The sequence below is a fragment of the Anopheles stephensi genome, chromosome 2 (genome assembly GCF_013141755.1).
Source record: "Anopheles stephensi strain Indian chromosome 2, UCI_ANSTEP_V1.0, whole genome shotgun sequence".
Lineage (NCBI taxonomy): Eukaryota > Metazoa > Arthropoda > Insecta > Diptera > Culicidae > Anopheles > Anopheles stephensi.
The window spans coordinates 79,771,602-79,797,664 of NC_050202.1; the positions used below are offsets into that span (position 1 = coordinate 79,771,602).

General features: G+C 46.3%; 9 protein-coding genes and 1 long non-coding RNA gene across 14 annotated transcripts; 5 read left to right on the forward strand and 5 right to left on the reverse strand.

Annotated features, from left to right (window-relative positions):
- Positions 1 to 69: 69 nt before the first annotated feature.
- LOC118505454 (sodium-coupled monocarboxylate transporter 1-like) lies at positions 70 to 2,341 on the reverse strand. Its single transcript, XM_036041254.1, has 5 exons — positions 1,787 to 2,341; positions 1,588 to 1,707; positions 1,364 to 1,518; positions 673 to 1,303; positions 70 to 605 (listed from the first exon to the last, which is right to left on the reverse strand). The coding sequence occupies exons 1-5, from the start codon at positions 2,273 to 2,275 to the stop codon at positions 105 to 107; spliced, it is 1,896 nt and encodes a 631-aa protein (XP_035897147.1). The 5' UTR covers positions 2,276 to 2,341; the 3' UTR covers positions 70 to 104.
- Positions 2,342 to 2,806: 465 nt separating this feature from the next.
- Positions 2,807 to 3,925, forward strand: LOC118505459. The gene is made up of 3 exons (XR_004905425.1): positions 2,807 to 2,897; positions 2,964 to 3,490; positions 3,750 to 3,925. It is a non-coding gene; the product is annotated as an uncharacterized LOC118505459 (long non-coding RNA).
- On the reverse strand, positions 3,577 to 6,654 carry LOC118505452 (DNA repair protein complementing XP-C cells homolog). Its single transcript, XM_036041252.1, has 3 exons — positions 4,393 to 6,654; positions 3,954 to 4,324; positions 3,577 to 3,894 (listed from the first exon to the last, which is right to left on the reverse strand). The coding sequence occupies exons 1-3, from the start codon at positions 6,525 to 6,527 to the stop codon at positions 3,608 to 3,610; spliced, it is 2,793 nt and encodes a 930-aa protein (XP_035897145.1). The 5' UTR covers positions 6,528 to 6,654; the 3' UTR covers positions 3,577 to 3,607.
- Positions 6,647 to 8,364, reverse strand: LOC118505457 (mitochondrial ribonuclease P catalytic subunit). Its single transcript, XM_036041258.1, has 2 exons — positions 7,105 to 8,364; positions 6,647 to 7,035 (listed from the first exon to the last, which is right to left on the reverse strand). The coding sequence occupies exons 1-2, from the start codon at positions 8,325 to 8,327 to the stop codon at positions 6,711 to 6,713; spliced, it is 1,548 nt and encodes a 515-aa protein (XP_035897151.1). The 5' UTR covers positions 8,328 to 8,364; the 3' UTR covers positions 6,647 to 6,710.
- A 119-nt stretch (positions 8,365 to 8,483) lies between these two features.
- LOC118505463 (polyubiquitin-like) lies at positions 8,484 to 10,062 on the reverse strand. Its single transcript, XM_036041264.1, has 2 exons — positions 9,933 to 10,062; positions 8,484 to 9,837 (listed from the first exon to the last, which is right to left on the reverse strand). Exon 2 carries the CDS (start codon positions 9,827 to 9,829, stop codon positions 8,669 to 8,671), a length of 1,161 nt encoding a protein of 386 aa, XP_035897157.1. The 5' UTR covers positions 9,830 to 9,837; positions 9,933 to 10,062; the 3' UTR covers positions 8,484 to 8,668.
- Positions 10,063 to 10,838: 776 nt separating this feature from the next.
- On the forward strand, positions 10,839 to 12,249 carry LOC118505464 (polyubiquitin-B-like). 4 transcript variants are annotated; one of them, XM_036041269.1, is made up of 3 exons: positions 10,839 to 10,968; positions 11,046 to 11,361; positions 11,434 to 12,249. In XM_036041269.1, exon 3 carries the CDS (start codon positions 11,446 to 11,448, stop codon positions 12,136 to 12,138), a length of 693 nt encoding a protein of 230 aa, XP_035897162.1. In that variant the 5' UTR covers positions 10,839 to 10,968; positions 11,046 to 11,361; positions 11,434 to 11,445; the 3' UTR covers positions 12,139 to 12,249. The 4 variants fall into 4 exon arrangements, with proteins under 4 accessions (XP_035897162.1, XP_035897159.1, XP_035897158.1 ...); XM_036041266.1 differs by having other exon boundaries at positions 10,846 to 10,968; positions 11,043 to 12,249; XM_036041265.1 differs by having other exon boundaries at positions 10,846 to 10,968; positions 11,046 to 12,249.
- Positions 12,250 to 12,526: 277 nt separating this feature from the next.
- Positions 12,527 to 15,492, forward strand: LOC118505460 (polyubiquitin-C). Its single transcript, XM_036041262.1, has 2 exons — positions 12,527 to 12,698; positions 13,841 to 15,492. The coding sequence occupies exon 2, from the start codon at positions 13,848 to 13,850 to the stop codon at positions 15,447 to 15,449; it is 1,602 nt and encodes a 533-aa protein (XP_035897155.1). The 5' UTR covers positions 12,527 to 12,698; positions 13,841 to 13,847; the 3' UTR covers positions 15,450 to 15,492.
- A 364-nt stretch (positions 15,493 to 15,856) lies between these two features.
- On the forward strand, positions 15,857 to 18,433 carry LOC118505461 (programmed cell death protein 2-like). Its single transcript, XM_036041263.1, has 3 exons — positions 15,857 to 16,103; positions 16,195 to 17,023; positions 17,096 to 18,433. Exons 1-3 carry the CDS (start codon positions 15,996 to 15,998, stop codon positions 17,524 to 17,526), a joined length of 1,368 nt encoding a protein of 455 aa, XP_035897156.1. The 5' UTR covers positions 15,857 to 15,995; the 3' UTR covers positions 17,527 to 18,433.
- A 148-nt stretch (positions 18,434 to 18,581) lies between these two features.
- On the forward strand, positions 18,582 to 20,002 carry LOC118505471 (proteasome subunit alpha type-3). The gene is made up of 5 exons (XM_036041284.1): positions 18,582 to 18,739; positions 18,901 to 19,107; positions 19,193 to 19,441; positions 19,519 to 19,631; positions 19,720 to 20,002. Exons 1-5 carry the CDS (start codon positions 18,719 to 18,721, stop codon positions 19,889 to 19,891), a joined length of 762 nt encoding a protein of 253 aa, XP_035897177.1. The 5' UTR covers positions 18,582 to 18,718; the 3' UTR covers positions 19,892 to 20,002.
- On the reverse strand, positions 19,984 to 25,976 carry LOC118505469 (organic solute transporter alpha-like protein). 2 transcript variants are annotated; one of them, XM_036041279.1, is made up of 9 exons: positions 25,745 to 25,976; positions 21,748 to 21,882; positions 21,511 to 21,662; positions 21,337 to 21,443; positions 21,109 to 21,234; positions 20,895 to 20,991; positions 20,691 to 20,816; positions 20,476 to 20,602; positions 19,984 to 20,402 (listed from the first exon to the last, which is right to left on the reverse strand). In XM_036041279.1, exons 2-9 carry the CDS (start codon positions 21,854 to 21,856, stop codon positions 20,308 to 20,310), a joined length of 939 nt encoding a protein of 312 aa, XP_035897172.1. In that variant the 5' UTR covers positions 21,857 to 21,882; positions 25,745 to 25,976; the 3' UTR covers positions 19,984 to 20,307. The 2 variants fall into 2 exon arrangements, with proteins under 2 accessions (XP_035897172.1, XP_035897173.1); XM_036041280.1 differs by lacking the exon at positions 25,745 to 25,976 and adding an exon at positions 25,433 to 25,709.
- Positions 25,977 to 26,063: the final 87 nt, after the last annotated feature.

The window sequence follows — 26,063 nt, forward strand, 5'->3', positions numbered from 1 at the left end:
CAACTGTGCCCATGGGTTGCAGCTCCACCATCAACCAAAGACGGAAACGGTCAACCGACCAGCCCAGCTAAACAGATATGATAAGACAACCTCTTGACTTTTGATCATCCCCACCGAACGCCACTTTCACGTGTAATCCGATCGAGAGATGGATAAGGCATGACGCATGCTACTCGAGAACCAACAACAACAACGTACAGTTCGGTATCCTCTTTATTAAAGGTGTGCGTAGTGACGATAGTACGTGGTATGGACTCTGGGAAATATATCTTTCTAACAAACGGAGCAAGCAGCAGCGGATCTAGTTTGCCCGGCTGCTGACGTCGCAAGATGGCGGCAGTAATGGAACCCACGAGAACGGTCGTCACGGCACCGATGAAGGTGTAGAACAGGTAGGACACGTGATGGATAGACTTTTCGATCGGTGGCGTAGGAAGCGTTGAGGTTGTGTTGTATCCTGGTGGCAGCTCGAACTCATACTCGCACCCTTCCACCGATACGGGTTTCGCGAGTATTGGCATCTCTTTTGCAGCTACCGCTATTTGTGCTCGAATGACAATGTACGACATGGTGAACAATCCACATATAGCTCCACCGAGGGCGCTCTACAATAGGGGGGGAAAACATCGTTTAAACTCTTTTCAAACGGTCCATACCCATACCAATACTTACAGTCGAATCAACCCACGGTAGCAACATTCCCAGCAGAAACAACCCCAACAGTGGGCCTAACGAAATCGGAACCAGGCTCATCGAAAGTTGCAGCACGGTACCAAGCTTTTCTACCACCAGTACCAGCACGACCGCAACGATGCCAAAGGCCAGCACGGTGCCACGCATGATGTACCGTGTGCTGCGTTCGCTCAACGGCTGCCTTGCGAAAGGTTTCACGAAATCTTCCAACATTATGGCCGATAGCGAATTAAGCCCGGTGGAGAGTGAACTAAGCGACGCACTGAAAATGCCGGATACGAACAGTCCCGCCAGTCCGGGATAGTTGCCGAGCACTTTCATCAGCAGTACCGGTAGCAGCTGGTCCTTCGCCTTCGCCAATCCCGTGGTCAGTGGATCACAGTCGTAGAATGTGGCATATATCAGCAGCCCATTGTAGAAACAGGTCATCAGGAGTAGAATTATGCCCACCGTGAAGCACACCAGGGCTTTCTGTGCATCGCGAAACGTAGGCAGCGCCAGATAGCGTTGGATCATCATCTGATGGATAGCGTTTTTGCCCATCCAGAAGCTTCCGCCACCAATAAAGATGGCCCAAATTGTGTGCCTCTCGGTGGGATCCAAGCTGAAACTGAATGAGTCGGGTGTGAGTAATGGACCGGATACTCTCAGCATTTCAATCTGCACGTACTTTGGAGCCTCAAACCGTCCACTTGCCATGTTCCTTTCGATCAGCACACCTAGACCACCTATGTCGGCTGTTCCTTTGACAACGATCAGGATCAGGGCGCCAATCATAATTAACATTTGTATCACATCCGTCCAGACGACCGCTTTAATGCCACCCTTAAGAGTAGACGGGTTGGTTACTACTAACATCGGAACTGGGATATCCTGTCTGCTGATAGTACTTACCACCAAGGTGTAAAATATGCACACCATGCAAACGCTGGTGGATACAATGTGTACGTTTACACCAGACACTTGATTGAATGCCAACGCCGGGACGTAAATAACGATTGGAAGATGAAGAAGCTGAAACGATCACCCCCAAAACACGGCAACTGTTAGTATCTGTATGATCAATAACTACACCACATCCGCTGATCCTCACCGTTGCCAGCGTAAACAGGCCAGAGCCAAGCAACCTTATTCTGCGATCGAACCTCAGCTGCAGGTAGGCATAGGCAGACGTTATTTCCAGTCCCTGGTACACAGGCAGAAAGATGAAGTTCATGCTAACCGCCATCAGCATGATCCCGGTGAAGATGTAACAAAACTGAGTACCGTGCAGATACGTCTCGGTAGACGCACCCATGACCGCAATGCCGGAAATGAAGCTAGCAATCAGGGACATCGCAACTGGGAAAATTTTCATCTTTCTCCCACCGACCAGATAGTTGAGCGCTTCCGATCCACGCCTTACGTTCTGTTTCCGTTCCCGCTGAACGCTCCAATCTTTCCACCCAAAGTACACACCGATCACTACACATACTAACAAGCTAGCCACGAAAACTATATAGTCCGCGATGCCAAACCGCTGTAAGGACTCGCTCACTTCGGCTACGGTAAGCTTCGAGGAGCCCATCGTTGCGCTCTGCATCGTATGAATGAACTAACCGTACTGGGGGCAGCAACATCCCACCACGAGCCGGATTGCAGCAGTGAGGCACAGCTCGGTTGGGAATTATATATCTCCACAACAATCAACGTGAGAAGCTGTCAAGATATAATCCGCGCAAACGTAACTATTTATGGCGAGAATCGTTCGCATCCTGCGAAATCTCTATCCGGACCAGTATGCAATGTACGCCGCTAGAAAACGGAAATGGAGAAGCGTGCTCATGGGCTGATAAGACTAACGTAAAATTAGAAAACGTTCGTTATTTTACATCGCTCTGGAAAATGAATCATGTGAAGCACAGGTGTGGACATTTGGTGCAAGATTGTTGTCTAGGATGTTCAATCTAGGGTGTTCCTTTTTAGGTAACTTAGCCATTTTATTGGCAATGGTCAAATCTGAGACTTCAGAAGAGACATAGGACTTCGACTTTCTCAACACGATCGTACTAGAGATTAAATATTTTTCGGATATCCTTTACATGCACAAAACCTGCACTATACTAGTAGAATGGAGTGTGAGTATGAAAGATGACGTCACCTCAGGAACGGAGCATTCTTTGCGATACGAAAAAGTGTAGCATAATCTGGTAACATCAGATGCTGTGAGTTTGATTATCCGTAGATCAGCTACATGGTACGTGTCTGGTAATATCTCTTTTTTTCTCTAGCATTAAAACCTCAGACGACTCAGACTTGCTCTCAAACGCATCAAAAAGAAGATTTCGTCAGTTGTGGACAGAGTCCATGTCTTACTACCATATTTGAAAACCGGGTCAACGTTGTCCATTGCGACAGGTATTTTGAGAGGAAAGGTTTGGTTCATAAGATCCAAGTGGGTGAAGTTCTTGACGACTTCATAGATACGATCTTCTATCTGGTCATCATTCCTGCGTAAATCAGTGTTTGTTAGCAGGACTGCAGGTGGTACCCCCATCATTTGGGTATTCCCCTTATTAATATCTAAACCATGGCGTATTGCCGCATGCTGGATCGTTTGGTAAGCTTAGGCTACTACATAAGAGAGCCTCAAAGCAGTAATGTCTATGTCATCCGCGTCAATGACAGGATCTGGAAAAACTTTTTAAAGATGATCCCTATCCGGCACAGCTTCTTGGTGGCTCACAATCGGCGCTGAGGTTATCCATCCAACTGCAACTGGCATTTAATGTTGGTCATAGTCATTCTAACATATCTGGTAAGCTTTTGATTGGGCAGGCATAGGTCATCATAAATAAATTCTGAGTATTGTCCATAATTTAACAACACCATCCAAGACAGGAATAACGAATAACATTTCTACTGTACAATTTTCCTACATTCCTTCAAAATTATACTTATGTTTAAGCTTCCTTCGCACAAGCAAACCTTTCACCAACTTCACCCAATTCCTCAACACCGCACTTTGCTTCTTTTCTATCTTTTTCTGTGCCGCTTCGTCCTGATGCCGCTGCCAGGCCTCCAGCAAACGATCGCGATGCTCCTCACATATTACAATGCCGTCAAACACGGGATGGTTACCACCGGCGTGCACCCCAAATCCAACCACCGCAACAGCATAGTCGATTCCAAGCTTGCGGCAAATGTACGACAGTCCATACTCTGCAATTGAAAACTGTATGACGACAACAATCCTCCGCTACCTCGCCGTGAATACATACGTTTCAAGTGTACCGTGCCTTTGGGTAGCATACATGCTTTAAAGATTTCTATATTCCCATACGCATTGCGTGGCACAATACCGTTGACGGGCTCCGGTGGGATGTACTCTTCCGTTTGCCAGTAGCCGAACAATTCCAGATCGGCAGGTTGCCGCTTCAGCTTGGTGCGGACAATTTTATACGGCTGCTCGAAATGTCTTATCACTTTCGCGTGCCGCAGCCAAACTTCGCGCGAATGTAAGGTATGCACACATTCGCGAGCGTAAAGTGGTTCTCCTTGGACGAAGCCCAACGGCGGTGCATCTGGCGGGTAGATCGCTTGAAATTTTTGCAGATGTCGACGCAAGCAGTACGATGGATGATTTTTGCACCTGAAAGGAAAGCGCAAAGTGATCATTAGTCGGCGTTGAACGGTCAGTTCTAAACGACCGTCACTTACTGAGCAATGGTGATCGGTCTTGGTGCACGCAGCTTAAGCAGTCGGAATTCAGTCTGCTCGTGCAGATGTGCTTCATCCAGCTCTCGAGGACGATACTTGGAGAGCGTCTTTCGAAGCCATTTTGTATCGACACGGTTTTTTAATGCAAGCTGCTCGTTGCTCCATCGATAGCGTGGCGAAACATCGACGATAGTACCATCCGCTTCCCAGGCAAAAGCATACAACGGTGGCGCAAGGATGCGATCGATCACGAGCTCCAAACAATCGGTGCTCCCCAGTGCGGCCTCCACCACGGTCCAACGTCGTTCCTTTTCGAGGTAACATTCAATCCACGTATCGAGCTCCGGTATGCGGTGTTTTTCTTCCGCCCTTTTCACACTCTCGCCGGCAGCTGGTGACGTCTGGCGTCGAAGTTTTGCTAAATTGGGCCGTTCCTTACTAGATTTTCTATGTTCGCACGATACCGCGGTTTGTTCAGATGAAGCTCGTTTCTTGAAGTATTTGGAAGACGTTAACTTAAGCGAAATTTCTTCCGATTTCGAATCATCTTTCACCGTTGATTCCTGTGGTGTCTTCCGGAGCTTGGCAAAATTTAGCTTGCCAATGGTGGGATTTTTATTCTCGCGCTCGCTGACCATTTGATTCATGGCAGCCTTTTTCGGGAAGTATTTAGAAGATATCAATCTTAGAACTTTTTGTTCGCCTTCGCTGGAGTTCTGCTTGGCCGATTGTTTCTCCGCTTTTTTGCAAATTTTTGGATTTTTAGCTGGTGAACTTAATTTCGATAGCTCTGATTTATCATGCGTCACCTGTATGCGTGCTTTCTTGTTCGATACGATCTCATCATCCCCCCCGTCGAGCTGAGACAGCTGAAACATTTTCTGTATTTCCGGTTTACGCTTTAATATTTCCGCTGTAGTAAGCGGAACGTTGCCGTACCGTGCAGAACCGTCGGTTGTTTTCGTTGGATCATTCTTATGCTTTTCCTTCGGTATAGGTTTAACGGCTGGTGGATGTTTCGGTACCACGTCCAGATTCATTACAAGTCTTGCACGAACGCTTAAAAAGCGGAACAGTGCCAGTAGTATAATATTTAGCATTTTCCTGGAAGTTACCTCACGGGAAGCCAGCTGCCGCTCAAAAGCTTTGCTCTGTTTCATTATCCGTGGACCCGTTATCACAAGCTTCATCACAGTATTGTAGTAGGCCGTTATGGATTGGACAAGATCGAGACTCACTGTTTCGTACATCGAAAAGTCGCTATTCGCAACCAGCTCATACAGTTCCGAGGCACATTGGATCATGCTCCGATTGGCTGTTTGATTAACCCTAATGCCATACGCGATCAGTAACAGCAGATGCGTTTTGTGAGTGGCTAGGAACAATTTTCTGGTATTTTCCTGCTCCAACCGTTTCAGTCTTTCGGCTGCACTTAGCACACGTGTGGACTTTTGCTTGCTACCAGAAACAATGATTTCGATGTTGTTGAGCGACTCCGCTTGAGCGTTCTGATCGGCTACACACTCCCAGTCGAGATTGTCTCCTGCGCACGCAGCGACCTCTTGAATATCCTCCGTTTGAGTGAGCATAAACGGGACATCACAGTCGTCGAAAGCCTGTGTCCCTTGAGACAGTCCTAGTTCTCTTCTTCTTTGTTCGTGCGACTCATTACAAACGTTCACTTCTTGCATCATCCTATCGTAGTCGGATATCTGAGTAAATATTTGGTACATCCGGTCGTCCTCTTCGATGGCAGGGGTGTTCTCATCCTCCGATTCGGACAGCTCGTGTGCTTTTCCCGATAAAGCTAAATCAGCATCCTCGCTTTTGGCAGTAGGATGTTCATGCAATGGTTGAGAAAAGAATGTTTCATCCAGATTTATCGTACTGGGGTCAACCAGATGATCGCCAACGCTGCTTGCATCCGATTCGCTGTCTGACGGCTCATCTTGCTCATGGATGTGTTTATCCTCTGCTGCAACTGCTGGACTATTAGCTTTGGGTGCACTAGATTGGGGTGCCAAGCTACTGCCATCTCTTTCACTCGATTTTGATACATTTTCTTGTATGGCCACATTGGAAATAATTTTCTTGAGTAAAAGATTGCCCAACTTTCCTCTCGAAACTGCGTTCATCAGGCACCACACCGGCTTTGTTGTTGTTTTGCAATGTAAACAGCTACCGTGGAATTAACTGTCAAAAACAGCTGTCATGCTGCCAACCGCCACAACAAAAAAACAAAAAGCGTGCCTCGTGTGGTGTTCACACTGTACTAGCATTTTTTCCACTGCTTTATTCTAGCTCTATCGTTGCTCACATTATTTTATGCTCATGCAAAGCCAATCGGTTTGCTTTTCCACCTTTGGTATACGGTACCCGTACTCCACCAGTGGTACGTGCCAGCGGTTATCACAGGACTTGTGCGCGTACAGTTCGTACTTGAACGGGGCCTTTATAATAACCCGTCCATCTGGCATGATGGAAAGTAGCGAGTACTGATGCTCCTGTTGCCAGCGTTTGAACACACCGCTCAGCTCATTGCCCAGCATGAACGAGTGCTTTCGCATCAGATCTCGCGAAAAGAAATCTGTCTTTGGCCCGCTTTCCAATGCAGCATACAGCAGAAACGGATCGTCTTGGGACCTAAAACGATACGAAACTTATAAGTGTTGTTTCTGGAAGTAAAAAAAAAAACACCCCAACTATACGTACAAATCTTCTGTTAGAAACAGAAAACTGTTTTCGCGAATGTACTTCATCTCCTTCGAGCGCCACTTGTCCATATGCTTTCGGCCAATAACGAGCACTCGCTGCTTCTGACGAACATAGTGTCGAACGACGGCGGCCACTTGTTGCGCGTATACGGTAGGATTCTTTTGATTGCCCGTAGAGAAAGCCACATTCAGCCCATCGATTACCACGTCGTACGGGAGAGTTTTCTTCAGAAACGCCTGGAAACGGTTCAGCTCTTGCGGAGTGGTGCGATTGAAAATTTCCTTATTGATCAGCACCGACTCGAGAAACTTATCCTTCATTCTCTGGAACATGTCTTTCGGTACGACAATGCTGGATAGCCTTCCTTTACAGTGAGAACATTGTCCACTGTCCGTGATGCGCGTTTCATGCGCGCTAACGCCGATGTCTTGCGGTAGCTGAAGCAACTCTTTCCCGATACGTTTGGATAGGAAAACTGCGTGATCCTGAGTAAACTGGAGCATTCGTTCCAGATTTGCAGCAAAGCTTTGACCTTGCTGGTAACGGCTGTAATTTATCCACGCTAGAAAGCTGTCGTCGTTTGGGATGCGCTTGTGTTCACACATTTCTTGCAGCATCAGCCAGCCCGTCGATTCGTCACCTGTCTGGAAAGCTTTCGTAGCAATGCAATTGTACGACGAACTATCCGGTGTACCGGAAATTTTGATCATTTCTAGCAGCTCCAAGCAATGCCGCCAGTGCTTAGTCAATGTCAGAGCATTGATCGCATGCTCGCAGGTATTTGCATCGAGGATTGCATTCTGCTCCCGCAGTTCTTGGTACATGCGCCAAATATCAGTTTCATCTTCCTCGCTTATCGCATCCTCCTTTAGACGGTAAAGCCGTAACAACTTTCCAACAATCGCCAGGTTAGTTTGTAGCCCTTGCTGTTGCAAAAAGCTAATATACGATTGGCCGAGTCGCAAATTAGGACAGAGTCCTAGCACCACGCTATCAACGTTTGTACTGTTGAACCTTCGCTCATTCAATATGTTCAACCGAATGTTTTTCCATTCTTCCGTCGATGGTACATCGCTTGCGGTAAGTTTGGCTTTGATTGTTTCAATCGTTGCTGTCGCAGGTTTGAGTTGCGGATTTTTTTGATAAATACCCGCGTAATGGCGCACATTTTCAGGGAAAACAAATTTTCGCAGCCAAAACACGTTCGATCTGAAGCACATTTCGTAAACAAACAGCACCGGCGAGCTATGGGAAAATTGACATTCAACTTGACGAAACAATTGACAGCTTTTGCGCTAGTTTCGTTAAAAATTTCAAAAACAAGATAGAAACTTCGTTTTCTTTCAAGGTTGGTAGAGATGAATTAGAACAGAAAATTATTCAACAAAAAGTTTTATTATCAGGTACACTTCCACTTTGTAGAGGTCGTTCATGATTTGAAAAATTTCATCAATATTTTTGGCAGTTTGTTTGCGTTTTTTGTTGCACATTGTCTTATCAACGGAATGGGGTTGAACCTGTTCCATGCTTTCTTTGATCTAGTAACCATTCACTTATGCGCTTAGTCGACGTTAAGTGGTGATCCTCCCTTCAGTCGCAGCACCAAATGGATGGTAGAGCCCTTGATGATGCTGTATTCCTGAAGCTGACGTCCGTCTTCTAGCTGTTTGCCAGCGAAGATCATTCGCTGTTGGTTCGGAGGGATTTCCTCACGCTCGTCGATTTGTTTCTTGACACTCTCAACCGTTGCTTCCGGTTCTGTGTCCACGGCAATGGTCTTGCCAGTCAACATCTTCACGAAGATCTGCATGCCACCCTTAAGGCGCAGCACCAAATGGATGGTAGAGCCTTTGATGATACTGTATTCCTGAAGCTGACGACCGTCTTCTAGCTGTTTGCCAGCGAAGATCATTCGCTGTTGGTTCGGAGGGATTTCCTCACGCTCGTCGATCTGTTTCTTGACACTCTCAACCGTTGCTTCCGGTTCTGTGTCCACGGCAATGGTCTTGCCAGTCAACATCTTCACAAAGATTTGCATGCCACCCTTGAGGCGCAGCACCAAATGAATGGTAGAGCCCTTGATGATGCTGTATTCCTGAAGCTGACGACCGTCTTCTAGCTGTTTGCCAGCGAAGATCATTCGCTGTTGGTTCGGAGGGATTTCCTCACGCTCGTCGATCTGTTTCTTGACACTCTCAACCGTTGCTTCAGGTTCTGTGTCCACGGCAATAGTCTTGCCAGTCAACATCTTCACGAAGATCTGCATGCCACCCTTGAGGCGCAGCACCAAATGGATGGTAGAGCCCTTGATGATGCTGTATTCCTGAAGCTGACGACCGTCCTCCAGCTGTTTTCCGGCGAAGATCATGCGTTGTTGATTTGGTGGGATTTCCTCACGCTCGTCGATCTGTTTCTTGACACTCTCAACCGTTGCTTCCGGTTCTGTGTCCACGGCAATGGTCTTGCCAGTCAACATCTTCACAAAGATTTGCATGCCACCCTTGAGGCGCAGCACCAAATGGATGGTAGAGCCCTTGATGATGCTGTATTCCTGAAGCTGACGACCGTCTTCCAGCTGTTTGCCAGCGAAGATCATACGCTGTTGGTTCGGAGGGATTTCCTCACGCTCGTCGATCTGCTTCTTAACACTCTCAACCGTTGCTTCTGGTTCAGTGTCCACGGCAATGGTCTTGCCAGTCAACATCTTCACGAAGATCTGCATGATTGTGCCTGTGAAAGATATCAAAGTGTGATACACATTCGGGTTCTGCGTTATCTTGCTCAACTCTTTCTCTCAAAACTCAACAGGACTCAACTCAACTTACCGGTTAACTCAGCTCCTATTAACCCTATTCGATAATTAACACTAGTTCTGCCCAAGGACACCTGCTTGTTTGAGTCCTTCGAACAATGATCGAGGGTTTTTATAGTGTCGATCGTCCTGTGTGTGTGACATAATTGCAAGCAAACAATCCAATGTTGTCATGTTGCCAAAACAAAAACGAAACACAAAATCTACCAAGTCTTTGGCATTGACTTTGACCGCAGACAAATAATTTCTCTGCCAAGACGAGAGTCAACGGCCAACCTGATATAATCGTCGGTATGTATCAGCTGTTCCAGTATCCTGTCTTGTCCTGCAAAAACTTTTAGCTATGTAATGGTTTTATGAACTATAATAATTAAACTATTTAGTAAATAATTGAAGAACAGTAAATAATTAACTTTAAGAACTATAAATAAATAGCGTCAATAGGTTTTAATTTACATTATTATACTGTTTAGGACATATGACCTTTAGCTGCCGACCCATATTCATAGAGGATCGTGTCTCACAATCGCGGAGTAGTGTTGAAGGGCCCAGGAAGCTGGACTTCCTTGCCCAACCGTGCTATATCCTCACAAAGAGAAGCAGCAGACGAATTATACTACTACGAACGTGCTGGTCCTCTATTGATTATGAAACAATAGTGGTAAACGGTTTCTATCAGTTGCTTTTGAAATTGTTGTTTAAAGCCTTTAAAAATGGAAAACCGCAGGGCAATCTGCTGATTATATGCTACTTACTTTTTGTAGCATTCGAGAAAAACAATAACGCGGAAGGTGCCATGTGCTACATCTTGCCAAAATTCTTTGATAGAACGCGCAAGCCTTTTCGAATTCTAATCGTGTAATGCGTCGGACGCACTCGCTTAATACTATAAAAAGCTTTCAGCGTGCTGTCTATGGGCTCAGTCTGATTTGGCAACAATCTCGATCACAAAGCTTTTGCTCAAGTGATTTTATATCTTTTCGCTAAGCCTCGAAGTCTTGCTTTTAAAAACGATAGTGAAAAAAGCGATAGTGGAAAACCACAAAAAGGTGAGCTTTGTTTTTCTTTTCCTACACCTTTTTTCTGGGTCATTACTGCGATGATCATGTTCGTTTCATTCAAGCAGATGGGGTACATTTCGCCGACATCAAGACGCGACCAGACATCACATGGCTGTGCGAATAGTTGTAAACGTGAGGGAAATACGGTGCAACGTATCTATAGCTAGTAACCTTCTACGTTGGACAACGAACTTTTATTTTTAACCACGCTTCATGTACGCGTGACGTACCTGACGATAGGAAAAAGGGAAGCAAACGAAGATCAGATGCTGTAGTAAAAATACTCTAACAAAGACGCTGCAACCATTCGCGGAAGAGAAAGCATGATCGATCATGACGAGCACTTGATCATGGCTGCAATTCTTGTCATTCAAGCGTGATGTAATTGATTGGTCGTCGAAAGCAATTGAATTGTGGAGATGAAACCTTAATAACCATTGTTCTCTTATACAGCTTTATCAATAAATGATGCAGATCTTCGTGAAAACATTAACCGGAAAAACGATCACTCTTGATGTTGTCGCGTCAGAGACGGTTTTGGACATTAAAAACAAAATCCTAGAACGCGAAGGTATTGAACCGGACCAGCAGCGTATCATATTTGCTGGCAAACAGTTGGAAGATGGTCGGATTATATCGGATTACAATATTCAGCACGGTTCGACGATGCATTTGGTGCTCCGACTTAAGGGTGGCATGCAGATCTTTGTGCGGATGCTTACGGGAAAAACAATTGCCATTGACACGGAACCGGAAGCAACGGTTGAGAGTGTCAAGAAACAGATCGATGAACGGGAGGAAATTCCACCAAATCAGCAGCGTATGATCTTCGCTGGCAAACAGCTGGAAGACGGTCGTCAGCTTCAGGAATACAGCATCATCAAAGGCTCTACCATCCATTTGGTTCTGCGACTCAAGGGTGGCATGCAGATTTTTGTTAGAATGTTGACTGGCAAGACCATTGCCGTGGACACAGAACCTGAGGCAACGGTTGAGAGTGTCAAGAAACAGATCGATGAGCGTGAGGAAATCCCACCAAATCAGCAGCGAATGATCTTCGCCGGGAAACAGCTGGAGGACGGCCGTCAACTGCAGGAATATAGCATCATCAAGGCGTCGACCATTCATCTCGTACTGCGACTCAAAGGAGGCCTCTAGATGCGCTCTGTTCGAGAAAACAAGCCCATTGTCCTATTTTCTACCCAGCATGTCCTTTTTTTATTGCTACGTACATTGAATAAACACAACGATCGTATAAAGCTGAACGAGCACAATCGGTGTAAACTTTAATGACGATTTACACGTATAGCAAGCAGCTTCGTGTACACTTTGGGATATTGAAAGAATGGTTGTTGAAAACACGAGTTGCAATATTATTTCACCTACAGAACCGTAAAAAATCTAATTCACCTTTATTTAAGTAAAACTAAAAAAAAAATTATTCAACTGAGAAATTAAAAAAAAACTTTTACTTCTATCTCGCCTTTACATTTGTAACGTGTCGACGCAGCATATCATCTGTCATGACATTTGCTTGTTTCTTTTCTTCTCGCGTCAGTCTATAAAAGCGATGACTCGGGCAAAGCTGGCATGAGTGAGAAAATAGCTACCTAGCAAGCAGTTCACGTTCGTGCAGTGTGTTGAAACGAAAAGTGGAAAAAATTGCAATTGTGTTAAGTGCATAAAAGAATATTATTGTGAACTTGATAGTAAAGAAGGTAATTTCACCATAGAATAACGTTTTGGAGTTCGGAACTTATGAATTAGTGTGGAAAAGTTAAGAAAAACCAGTCCGCGATTGCTGTGCCTGTTGGGTTGCAAGATGGCGTAATGACGCAGTGAGCTGTGCTTGTGCAGGCAGCTAATTTACCCTTTCAGAAATGCTTCGTTGCTTTTGCTTCGAAATTGTGCTGTGCAGTTGGGATACATTAAGATTCAGTTTTCTTTCGTTCGTTTCATCAGCACTACTAAGCGCTTTCAAAATTGTGGTTCACCTTGTTCCAAATTGTGGTAATTTTTCAATGTTTCCTTCTTAGAAAATGTTTTTGTGCTGTGAGCTTAATCTGTTCAGAAGCAATTGAAGCAAATAGGCGAGCTTTCGTAAATCTGATCTTTCTAGAACAATAGGGAGAAAATTTTCAAACATCAGAAACGAATTTCCAATCGGCTGACGAAAACGCCTCATCAAAGCGAACGTAAATGCTAGTCCCCTTAAAAGGATGACGTCATTGTGAGACTACAATTAATTTTCACATTGCGAACGCCATAGCGAGCAAATAGCGCATTCGTTCAATCTTCTCCGATATTTGATCGGCATGTGATTGTTCACTCATTGATTTATAAGTATTATTTTAATAGAAAAGTGCATTGTGATTCACTACTGGTGCATAAATAATTTACATTAGTGTAGTTCATTATTCAGGGCGATATGCAAATGTAATTATCGTAATTGAATGAATCATGTATGATGTTTTTACACGTCGGATTTCGTCATCAGTATATTTTTAGCACAGGTCACAGAAGTATTTGCATCTAGAAGCTTCCGTCACAAGCTTGTAGCAAATAGTTCGAGATTGTTCCAAATGGTAATGCGTGCAAAAACAAGCACAGTGCCGGACGAATTATGTCAACACTAAGCTCGTCGGTTGTGAAATGCTTAAGTTAAATCGTAATGGTATAATTAGATTAGAGCTCCCTCGCTCAGGGAAAAGATATTATGACAGCATTATATATTACCACCTAATATTATGTCACATTCAATGTCCCGGGCTGCACATGAAATGATAAAATTATATAAAGCTTGTATACAAACGAAGTTGAAACTAACGCTGTGATGTTTTTTATTTGTTTTATTCAACAGCTTCAACATGCAAATCTTCGTCAAGACTCTGACCGGAAAGACTATCACCCTTGAGGTTGAGCCATCCGACACCATCGAGAATGTGAAGGCCAAGATTCAGGATAAGGAGGGAATCCCGCCAGATCAGCAGCGTCTGATCTTTGCTGGTAAGCAGCTGGAAGATGGCCGCACCCTGTCGGACTATAACATCCAGAAGGAATCCACCCTCCATCTGGTCCTTCGTCTGCGTGGTGGCATGCAGATCTTCGTCAAGACTCTGACCGGAAAGACCATCACTTTGGAGGTTGAGCCATCCGATACCATCGAGAATGTGAAGGCCAAGATTCAGGATAAGGAGGGAATCCCGCCAGATCAGCAGCGTCTCATCTTTGCCGGCAAGCAGCTGGAAGATGGCCGCACCCTGTCAGACTATAACATCCAGAAGGAATCCACCCTCCATCTGGTCCTTCGTCTGCGTGGTGGCATGCAGATCTTCGTCAAGACTCTGACCGGAAAGACCATCACCCTCGAGGTTGAGCCATCCGACACCATCGAGAATGTGAAGGCCAAGATTCAGGACAAGGAGGGAATCCCGCCAGATCAGCAGCGTCTGATCTTTGCTGGTAAGCAGCTGGAAGATGGCCGCACCCTGTCGGACTACAATATCCAGAAGGAATCCACCCTCCATCTGGTCCTTCGTCTGCGTGGTGGCATGCAGATCTTCGTCAAGACTCTGACCGGAAAGACCATCACCCTCGAGGTTGAGCCATCCGACACCATCGAGAACGTGAAGGCCAAGATTCAGGATAAGGAGGGAATCCCGCCAGATCAGCAGCGTCTGATCTTTGCTGGTAAGCAGCTGGAAGATGGCCGCACCCTGTCGGACTATAACATCCAGAAGGAATCCACCCTCCATCTGGTCCTTCGTCTGCGTGGTGGCATGCAGATCTTCGTCAAGACTCTGACCGGAAAGACCATCACCCTCGAGGTTGAGCCATCCGACACCATCGAGAATGTGAAGGCCAAGATTCAGGACAAGGAGGGAATCCCGCCAGATCAGCAGCGTCTCATCTTTGCCGGCAAGCAGCTGGAAGATGGCCGCACCCTGTCGGACTATAACATCCAGAAGGAATCCACCCTCCATCTGGTCCTTCGTCTGCGTGGTGGCATGCAGATCTTCGTCAAGACTCTGACCGGAAAGACCATCACCCTCGAGGTTGAGCCATCCGACACCATCGAGAATGTGAAGGCCAAGATTCAGGACAAGGAGGGAATCCCGCCAGATCAGCAGCGTCTGATCTTTGCTGGTAAGCAGCTGGAAGATGGCCGCACCCTGTCGGACTATAACATCCAGAAGGAATCCACCCTCCATCTGGTCCTTCGTCTGCGTGGTGGCATGCAGATCTTCGTCAAGACTCTGACCGGAAAGACCATCACCCTCGAGGTTGAGCCATCCGATACCATCGAGAATGTGAAGGCCAAGATTCAGGACAAGGAGGGAATCCCGCCAGATCAGCAGCGTCTGATCTTTGCCGGCAAGCAGCTGGAAGACGGCCGCACCCTGTCGGACTATAACATTCAGAAGGAATCCACCCTCCATCTGGTCCTTCGTCTGCGTGGTGGTATTTAAATGTATGAATAAAGCATTTTAAAAGTTTCCTTGAGCATCATAAGTTAAAGCTTGTTTTTTTGGGTTTCCATGGAATATCACACGTTTTGGATTTGCAGCAGCTTATGAACTTGTTAGGTGAACGCATCTTTCTTGTGCTATGTGCAAAATCTGAATATTCGGTCGTTCGGCATCATAAACATCGTTGTCTTTAATAAAATAGTTATTAAAACGGGTTTTACATACGATTGTAATATCAGCTTAAGTTGCTTACATCAACAAATGTATTTTTTCGCAAAAGAAACGATAAACTAACAAATGTATATTTCCGTTTAACGAGTTTTTCAAAAAATTTTTTAAGATCAAAATAAAAAAAAAACCTGTTTATTTTGACAGCTGCTGGTGGTTGTCAATGCGCGTGTGCGCGTTTCTGACGGTTAAAAATGTCAGTACAATCTGTTTCCCACAGACTGGGCGAGAAAAAATCAATCCTCCTCGCTCAAGAAGAGTTGTTTCCAGCTGATCCCGTTGAAGAACTGACTACCACGCCAAAGTTCCTGCGGGATAATGGCCAAGAAACAAACGCTTGTCCTGCTAGGGTTCGAGGATGAACCAATCGCGGAGAGGGACCGACCCTATCTATCCTACACGACAAACAAAATCGGTGGCCATGCGGTAAGTAAGGTGCTGCTATTCCCACTGCCCCAGAACATAACTGCGATCGATATTTTTGCCTTCTTTGTTTGCCCAATGCTGGCTGCCCTAGGATTGGCCTGCTGGTGCGATGGACGTTCAACCGTGCATTTTCTGCGGCCAGCAAAGACCATTGATCGTGCAAATCTATGCACCGTTGGATGATTCGCAGTTCCACCGGACGTTGTACGTGTTCGCGTGTTTAAATGCACCCTGCTCGACGCAATCCCAGGCGTGGACGTGCCTGCGGATACAGTCGCTTGAAAAGAGCTCTCCGGGCGCGGACGGTCTAACGGAGATTCGGTCCGGCAAGGTGGTGACGAAGGATTCCACGATATCGTGGTGTAGCGGGGCCGACGATTGGGACGAGGACGTGCAGGAGGAGGGTATGGAGGAGGCGCGTGAGGATTTCAGTACCTCCACCTTTATGCGTGTTGATACGAGTAGCGTAGCCGCGGAACAGTTGTTGAACGAGGAGAATGGCAATGTGATCCAGTACGAGAAGGTGTCCGACGAGGACGACGAAAGCAATTCGATGGAAGCGGAACCTATACCTGGGTTCGAAAACCTTCGGGTAGACGAGACGAATGCGAACGCGCGCGGTGATGGTAGACCGTCCGGTGGAGCTACCGGAGGCGGAGAACTGATCGATAATCTCTACACAACGAGAGCGTCGGCCGAGATTGAAGGACTGGAAGCGGAGGTCGTTGTAGTGGATACGCCCGTCTCACCGAAACGTGATCTAATCGCACTGCTGAAGCAGCCCCAGGTTGTGCCACGGAACATTGTGGACGTAACGCTGAGGGGCCTGTACATAAGCGTAGATGAGGAGCGATACGTTGCACCGCTGGCATCGGATCACGTTCGGGAACTGCTCGCCGAGTATCAGAGACAAGAGGATGGTTAGAATGCCAAATTGTTAACAGTTAGAGCGAATGTGTAAAATTCATTATTTTATTTTATTTATTTTACAGTGAAAACTAGCCCCGAAAGTACGGTGGAGAATGTTGCTTCGGGAACTAAGCAACAGCCAAAAGCTAACCACGATCAAGAGCTGTACGAGAAGGGCATTCCCATGCACGGCGATCTGATGTTCCATTCTTTTCTGAGCAAGCTGCAGGAAAATCCTGGCCAGTTGCTGCGCTACTCGCGTAACGCTCTACCGTTGCTGATAGCGCCCATCAAGGAAATTGCCATTCCGCCCCACTGTCAGTACTGCAAGAATGAAATGATCTGTGAAATTCAGCTGCTTCCGACGATGATCGAGAAGCTGCGGTTTGAGGTGAACGGCGAACGGGTGCCGATCGACTTTGGCAACGTGCTCGTGTGGACCTGCGGCAAAAGCTGCTGGGACACGCCGGACAAAATGCGCCTGGAGCTCGTGCTGGTGCAAAATGAAGCGTAAAGCAGCCGCAGTGGCGCAGTGAAAGTGAAGCAATCTTCCATATGCCTTCGGGAGAACGTTGGAACGGAACAGGCTGGTTCCGGCAGAGTCTCTTGGTTTGTGCCACCCCGTAGGGCAAAGGCATTTCTGTCGCGTACTGAAACCATCGTCAATTCGGATCGTTACCTTAGACAGCACAGCCGCTGCCGCAGCCACCGCCGTCGCGTTGTTGTGACTCTGACCGCCGATAAGGAAATGGAAACGTATCAGCATTTTAAAACGCGAAATCGACATGTGCGCCCACACTGACAGCATACAACGGATGTACCCCGCGATATTAGTCCCGGTAGATATTTTATCGTGTTTTATATGAATGAATTGTTCGGCTCGAGTTTTAGTAGCATCGATAGCTGGTAGCAGGAACGTGTTGGAATGATAATTATCCCTATTCTATACAGTAAGTAGCGATTAATGTGATAGCAAACAAAACTACAACTATCGTATGCGACAATGTACGAGCGTAAATATTCCGTTTCTCTACGAAAGCGCGCATCGTGCATGGAATGCACCCGAGTGCCAGCGATTTAGCTATGCCGTCCGATATACTTTGCGGCAAACTTTTTATTTCGTTGTACCGTACGTTGGCAACAGTTTGGTTACCAATCGAATATGAAACCACAGCAGGAAGAAACGTGCCAGGACGGCTCCGTATCCGTAATATTGTTATACGACCAGTTTAGTTTTCAAGTTGATTTTAGTGGCCAAAGAAGCGAAACGAAGTAAACGTTCGTTGCAATTCAGTAGGAGATGCGCCACTTGTAACGATCTTAAATCTTAGATTTCAAAGATTAGCTATGAATTCATTCGCATCCTTCAAAAATTTCTTCTACTTCTGAATAAAGCAAATACAAATGCAAAATAAAACTAACCGTCGAGCAAACGATTTAATTTCGTTTCCATCGAATACAAAAATTCATATAACTCCCATTTTGAACTGACGTTTGTTTAAGACGTGTGCGTGAAACTAGCCCACGTACATTGCTATTGTTGTCATGCGTGCGTGAAAGAAGCTCTCTCGCATTGCGGAACTGTCAAAGTGAATTTGTTTCTCATCGCTCGCGAACGTAAATTTCTGCTGTTTCATCCGGCAAGCGATTGTTAATTTCCCATTTCTCGTAGTGGTTGCGTGTGATCAGTTTTATTTTCAGCAAAAATGAGTTCGATTGGCACCGGTGTAAGTAAATGCGATGAATTCAGCGGCTTTTAACTGTTTTAAAAGCTCGTATGTGTTTTTGGTTTGAGGTTATGGCGCTGTTTTCTGTTTTCATTTCGGGCAAGAATCATCAGAATTGTTTCCCGGTTCCATTTACGCTGGTTTTCGGTTCTGTCTTTCAGTACGACCTGTCCGCGTCACAGTTCTCCCCCGATGGACGCGTGTTCCAGATTGAGTACGCGGCAAAGGCGGTCGAGAATAGTGGCACGGTTATTGGTCTGCGGGGCAAGGATGGTGTTGTGCTGGCCGTAGAGAAACTGATCACGAGCAAACTGTACGAGCCGGACTGCGGCACCAGAATCTTTACCATCGATACGTCCATCGGAATGGTAAGCAGACAAAAATGGTTGCCATAGTATGTCTGTTTAGATTGTTGATCGTGTTTTTTTTTTGGCTGTCTCCCCTGCACCGTAGGCTATCAGTGGAATGATCACCGATGGCAGAGCTGTGGTGGACATTGCTCGCCAGGAAGCGGCCAGTTACCGACAGCAAAACAATCGTCCCATTCCGCTCAAACAACTGAACGATCGTTTGTCGAGCTACTTCCACGCATACACGCTGTACAGTGCCGTGCGACCATTCGGAGTGAGCGTCATTCTAGCGTCATGGTCGGAAGAAAAGGGGTCCGAAATGTACATGATTGATCCGTCCGGAGTGTCTTGCGTGAGTGCCCCAATCCTACGCAAATGCCATCGTTGGAAGGCAATCGAATTGTTAACCCTTACCTTAATCGTTCCCAGGGATACTTTGGTTGCGCTGTGGGTAAGGCCAAACAGACGGCCAAAACGGAAATAGAAAAGCTGAAACTTTCCGACATGTCTGTCAGAGACCTCGTGCTTACGGCTGGCAAAATGTAAGTAGATTGTCCGTGATGAATCCGTATTGTCATCTGTGATAAAAAAAAGTCGCCATGTAACGCTGCCCGTTTTCTTGCCTCACAGCATCTACCAGGTGCACGATGAACTGAAGGACAAAGACTTCAAGCTGGAGCTGAGTTGGGTGTGTCAGGATTCGAAGGGCATCCACAAGACGGTACCGGCGGAGGTGTACGCCGCAGCAAACCGTGCTGGCCAGGAGGCGGTCGATGAGGACGATAGTGATAACGAAATCTAAGTTAAGGCACTTCGCACAGGTACGATGGTTTTGCAACATGTTCTATTTGTCATCATGAACTGCTCTTTGCGGAAGGAAGTAAAAACTGTGGATGGTTGGTTTGAAATACTACTCACTCTATTTAGCTCTTTCTGTAAGATTTCCACCGAAATAATACACATCGTTTCATAGCCCGCCGAACACTAAGCGAACCACTGGGAAAGATGTAGGGGCAAGAATGGCTAAGTGTGTTTCTGCCAACTAGCATCCTTCCCCGGTTCTGATTCCGCTTGCCGGGTACGATGGGGATGGGTTTGGTATCACACATAAACATTAAAACACAGATAATTTTACATCAGCCGATAGGTAGCCGTGTATGCTATTCTTGTTTGTCGCAAGGAACCAGATTCAAATGTTGCCCGTTGCCCTTCGTGTGCTTATCCGGGACCGATAATGGAGGGTGATTTGTAAAGCAGAGACGCCCAACAGGATAGTACCATCATTTCAAAGCTCAAACACAGTTGAAATATTGCTAGTTGGAGAGAAAAAAGTAGGAAAAGACACTAAGTAATGTGGTGTGTGGTATGATTGGAAATGCAACTGACCATTTTTCTGCACCTGCAGCGTGATGGGAAAGACACATTCGGAAATGCTGCTGCTCACGATACCCGCTATGACGAGCGGCTGTATCCGGCAAAGTATGAGCACTGCTTGCAACACAAAATATTTGCCCTGGAAAAGAACATCAGAGGGAGAGAGAGAGAGCAGGTGCATTAGAAATCTGCTATTTTGCTGCGTTATAAGCTGAACCATCACAAACCATCAACTTAAGGTCCGAATAGAGTGGGGCAAGCATTCGCACGAGAATGTTCAATCCCCACACACCGAGCAGTATAGAGATGACGATCAATGGCACAAAGTACAGGATGATGCGGTTGAAGTTGGGCTGTAAAGAGCAGGTCATCGGGTGTGTATCATTTGGTCAGATCACTAAGCGCGACAGCCTCACCGGTCTCGTACTTACATAATCCTCCACAAATACGACATTTAAAGCCAGAAAGAGAGCGGTTTGAACGACCGGCAGCTGCATGATAAGCATACGCACAAAGCGTAATCGATTCCTGCAAACAAGCAAGCGTACAGGAGGAGATGAAATGATGGGCAAATGACGTGTTCATCAGCATAAAATGATAGGAGACGATGCAACTCCGCAAATTAATCTCCGTATAATGACTCACTTTGTTACGGGGGCTCGTTTGAACAGCGGCACAAAACAGCACAGCGGCGGTGTGCGAAGGGAAAAGGTTTGCGAGTCGGTCGATTTAATGAGCGCATCTTCCCCGTCGACATACTGCATGCACAAGCTGTGGGTAGGGTAAAAAATCATGTATTACTATTAGATTTAATTACTGGCAGATCATTTTCTGAATGGCTGTGGAATATCGCCTTCAATCGACAGTACTAACCTGAAGAAAACGTACGCACAGATCATGAAGTAAACGTGCATGACCGTGTCGCACAGGAAGAAGGCACGCGGCACGGAGATGGACACCACACCGAACAGCGTTACGAGCTAGAATGTAGGTAAGAGAATGTTTAATAACATGTGGGGATGAACTTTGCATTGCCATTATTCCTACCGGATAAATTGTCAGCAACAGGATCGATTTAGTTTTGAACTGTTTGGGCGTTCGATGCAGGATGTGGTAGGCATTCTTGAAGAACACACTAAAGGTCGCAATACTTAGCAGTACAGTGGTAGCGATAATTATCGCCAGTGGGAGAGTTATGCCTGTTTGAAACAAAAATGGATGTACAAAAAATGCGTTTTGAAGCGCTTGTTGAAGTTACTTTTGGAGGCATTGCGAAGTGCTTACCATCGAGATATTCCTGTACGGTTGGCAGCTCGTTGGTGCAATCGCGTTCCGTGACGGTAAGATTTTCTTCCGTAAGGACATCAGTAACCATCGACTCGTTGCTCTCCATTTTGCACAGTGCGATCAAACCGTCGTCTGGCAAGCGAAGGTGTAAGAACATCCATTAGAACGATCAGTTGTTTATTGGTAGAACAGTGTTTATTGTTCATCGTCCATTAAGATATTTTTCTATATTTATAGCTACACTTTCCACTCTCCATCACCATACGCGCATGCATTAGCTGCCCTTCCACGTGATCGTAACGTAGCGTGACGTAGGCTGGATGGCGTTGGAAGAACAGGCTCTCTCGTATAGAGCTATTAATTTTAATCAAACCACCCAACCCGCACTTCGTCGACGGATGGGAATTTCAGTTTTTGATTGGTTTGCGTTGTGCGGATATTGAAGATGTGATCTCTGTCCATCACACATCATCTTTGCCAAGCGGATCATAATGCATTAGCGGATTGGATGTGTGAATGGCAACAGAGTTTTACGATCATCTTGTTTTGGTAAAAAAGAAAAAAACGTATTAATGTTTGCCAATTGTGAACAGCTATATTTCATGTCTGAAACTGTACGATATTGACATGAAATCCAGCACAAAAGATTCGGTAGAAATGCGACCCACAAAAATGATCACTTTTGGGTTGAGTCCTGGGGAAGTGAAGTGACTGGCGATGATCCCACAGCCGTTAGACATACAATTAAGCCCATATTTGCTTCGCTCCCTCGTAACAAACGGCAAACTTGTTTCACGAATCTTTTTCCTTCTTCCCTGGCACTGCAACCTCGAAAGGTCTCGGCCTGCCCTTTTCTGGCTTTCTGTGACTTGATTTCACCCGCAGCTGGATAGCCAGGCTTGCGTACGGGGAGGCGGTCTAGATGGGATCTGATCCAGTGCTTCACGAATAGAAGGTACAATTGTTCAACAGTTACATAGAATATGTTTTTCACTGAAAGCAATATTTTTAAGACAACTGAACTTCAATGATTTCTTCAACAAAAAGCTGTGAAGCATGATACTAATTGCACCACCTTACTGCCGGCTACAAATTAGCGCTGCTCATTCTACCATAGCGAGAAAACAATCATAATGTATGTGCAAAGCAAATGGTTTAGCAACAATTCGTTCATCGCTGCCATATGCCCATTGAACGTGGGCTTGTTTCAAATCGCTGCGTGTGAACATCATTTTTTATTACAAAAAAAAAGTTAGCAATTTAAGGATATGCACCTGTGTTCACACCTTGTGAAGCGATCATTGAAATTATTCGGGAGCAATATGCAATCCCAAAAAAAAAGAAGACGTGGAGAGTCCTCCAACCAAGAGGTCATTATCAATGAACGCTGCTCGCAACTGTGTGGACAAAGATGCCACGCGGTTTCCTTTGTTGTGAGGTACCGGTTTTTTGGTGGGTTGAGCGTGTTTCCCACCACCTGGGCTTGGAGGGGGTTGAAACGGAACGACCTTCAAGTCGAATGTTGCAAGCGGAGAGGTTACGGAGAAGGAGCATGGAGGGGATACATTTATGCGCTCATCGTTTCGCGCCAGTTCCTTATTCATTTTTTCATGTTTGTCAATCTATCGATTCTACATTCAACAGGCTTATTTTAGTCACCGGGGAACTTTCTGATAAGCAGGTTTTAACCCAATATCCTTAGAAGAGCTCGTTGCCATTAAGTTTCCAGTTTCTTATTCTTTCTACGCTGTAGATAAAAATAAGATAAAATGGAAATTCCCATTAGCATTGAAATAATTTTCTCGAACCCATTCATTAACGCGTTGATATTTATTGCACGACTAAAGGTCATGCGCAAACAAGTGACCCAGACCCGATGAGCCTTTTAATGGGTGGTTTTCTTAGTATCGTAAGTTGCACTTTCTTCTCTCTTAAAACCCCCTTTTAACGTTCCGCTTGTAGCGCTGAAGAAAAGCGAACCCAACATCTGAAGAGATCGAACAGAGAGACCCTAGGCCTGGTTGTGCACCGCTCATTAGCAAGGTTTAGTGCGGCCGGAGTTGGTATAACGCGCCCCCCTTGCGTAACGACCGGTCACGTCTCCATCTCCGGCACGGGGTGCATATTTTTCGATGCCTTCGAAGTCAAGGTTAACATTCGGGAGCGACGTACTTCTGGGACATACGATCCTCAATGATTCGCACTGAAACTCGATCGCTCGCCCAATCGGTAGTGACTGTGTTGAATGACAAATCGGAGCATCATCGGACGGTCACGGACCGGTAATGGCCGTCTAACGGCGGTACGGCAACCTTCGACCGCGCTCGTTCTTGAGCATACCGCTGAAGGGAGGGAGCTGGTAATCGAGTGTGCATAAATTAATATCGTTGCATTGGCGCACATTTAGCAGGCAGTTCTGTGCTCTACACAGCCCTGTCTTCTGCTCTAAGGCCGTCCGCGTAGGTACTCGCAACTCCGGAACGTTCGTGCGCTGTGGATGTTGGCAAAGTGTTACTTTATTGCTACCCTAGCGTTCGTCTTCTCTGCTGCGTTGCTGTACTTCAGCGCAGAGAGTGATCGCCATGTCTTCTGTGCGTGTGTGTGACGAAGGAGGACGACAGTGCCGCCGCCATGTTGGGCTAACTCTGCCGAAGAAACACACTTTTTCGGTGCTACTAATGTGAACGACGTTAGAGAGACGGCTTTTACTCTGTTTTGGGGCAGCCTTGAAACGAATCGCGCCCGAGATTAGTGTCGGTTGAGGTGGGTTACTTTTGTAAGGTTTTTGTTTCGTGTCGTTTCATCTGTTTTCGTCTGTCGTAAGACCGTTGCGAAAAAATAGAAAACACGCCAGGAATCACGCAGGTCTGTTGCTGCCGTTTGTCCAAGTCGACTTCGTTAGATGGTGAAATGAAAGGAAAATGACATAAAACCGTTTGATACGATTTCATGCCAACGTGAAAATACATTTTCCTTCGCTCTGTCGGTAGAGCAGGTGTAATAGTATATCCATTACCCAAGCCCTGATGGGGGGCTGGTCATGCTGAACTTTATCACTCTGTTGCCTGCTTGTTTCCAATCAATCATTCGAAAGCTATTTATCTAATCGAACAGGATCAAATTACATGTGTCACTCCGTCCTTGGAGTAGTGGTGCCGCACACAGGCGGCCTACACTTCGAACTGTCTTGTGCTGTTCTCGAGCGTTCAAGGCACACATTTATGTTTGGTGTACACTCACGGTAGCTTCAACCAGTTGCATAATTTATCCCTGAACTCCAGTACGTTATCCGGTCAACGAATTAATTGTGAGCCGGTTTCAAGCATCGCCGGGTCTATAATCGCTCCATTCGCTCGCTCAATCGCGTTGCATCTAATACACCCCGATCTTCGCCATAAATGGCGGCTGGTAGGGGAAAAACGGCCACCGAATAATCCGCTCTCCACCGCTGGTTACTCAACAAAGGCACAGAGCCAGTTTGGTGTGGGTCAGCTGGCGCGCCACTCGTCCGGTAGAACGCAAACACTGCTTGTACTTCGACCCAGTGTAATGCACTTTCTACACCATGCTGGGGCAGATCTGTGAAAACTTGCATTTTCCAGTCATATTGAAACTGGAAAACTTACTTTCTCACTAGCGTATCGTGTATCGCTACCACACGCTTAGACAAATGTACACTCACTGTTGTCACACGCCAAGGCACCACTCTTCTTCACCACAGCATCCGAACCCCACACTCTGCAGACACTCGGCTGGTAACGGTGTGAAACCGAGGCACTGCACACGCTAACGCTCGTTACTTTGGTTACAGGTTAGTGGTTGCTAAGATACGCGTCTCTAGCTCACAGTTATGTCATCGGCACGTTTTATCCTGCTGCTGTAAAGTCACACGCGCGTTGGGGTGGCTTCCGTATTATTTGGATATTGAGCCTCCTGGTAAATGGTACACTCTCCAACTCGCTACGCTAATTGGTAAAAGGTGGAAAACACTAACCAAAAAAATACTGTCCGGCCAATAATGCTTCCCCGAGGACGGCTGATGCCTACGAAACGCACTGATGCCGAGCAAATCTGTGTGGCATCGACGCGGAATCGCAATACACCGGACCGGATCGGGTGCGAACTCAACAACAACTAAACCGCTGCTCAACTCCACCGATCCCGTGTGGGTCGATCGCACAACCCCGTGAGCCCGCCGTGCCCGTCTCGGTGCTGCCGATGCTACTACGCGCGCAACCCCACCAAAGAAGCATGACAGGGTTGGCGTTGAGAAATCCAGAAGCATTAGTGCATTCGCTCTCCTCACGCTCGCA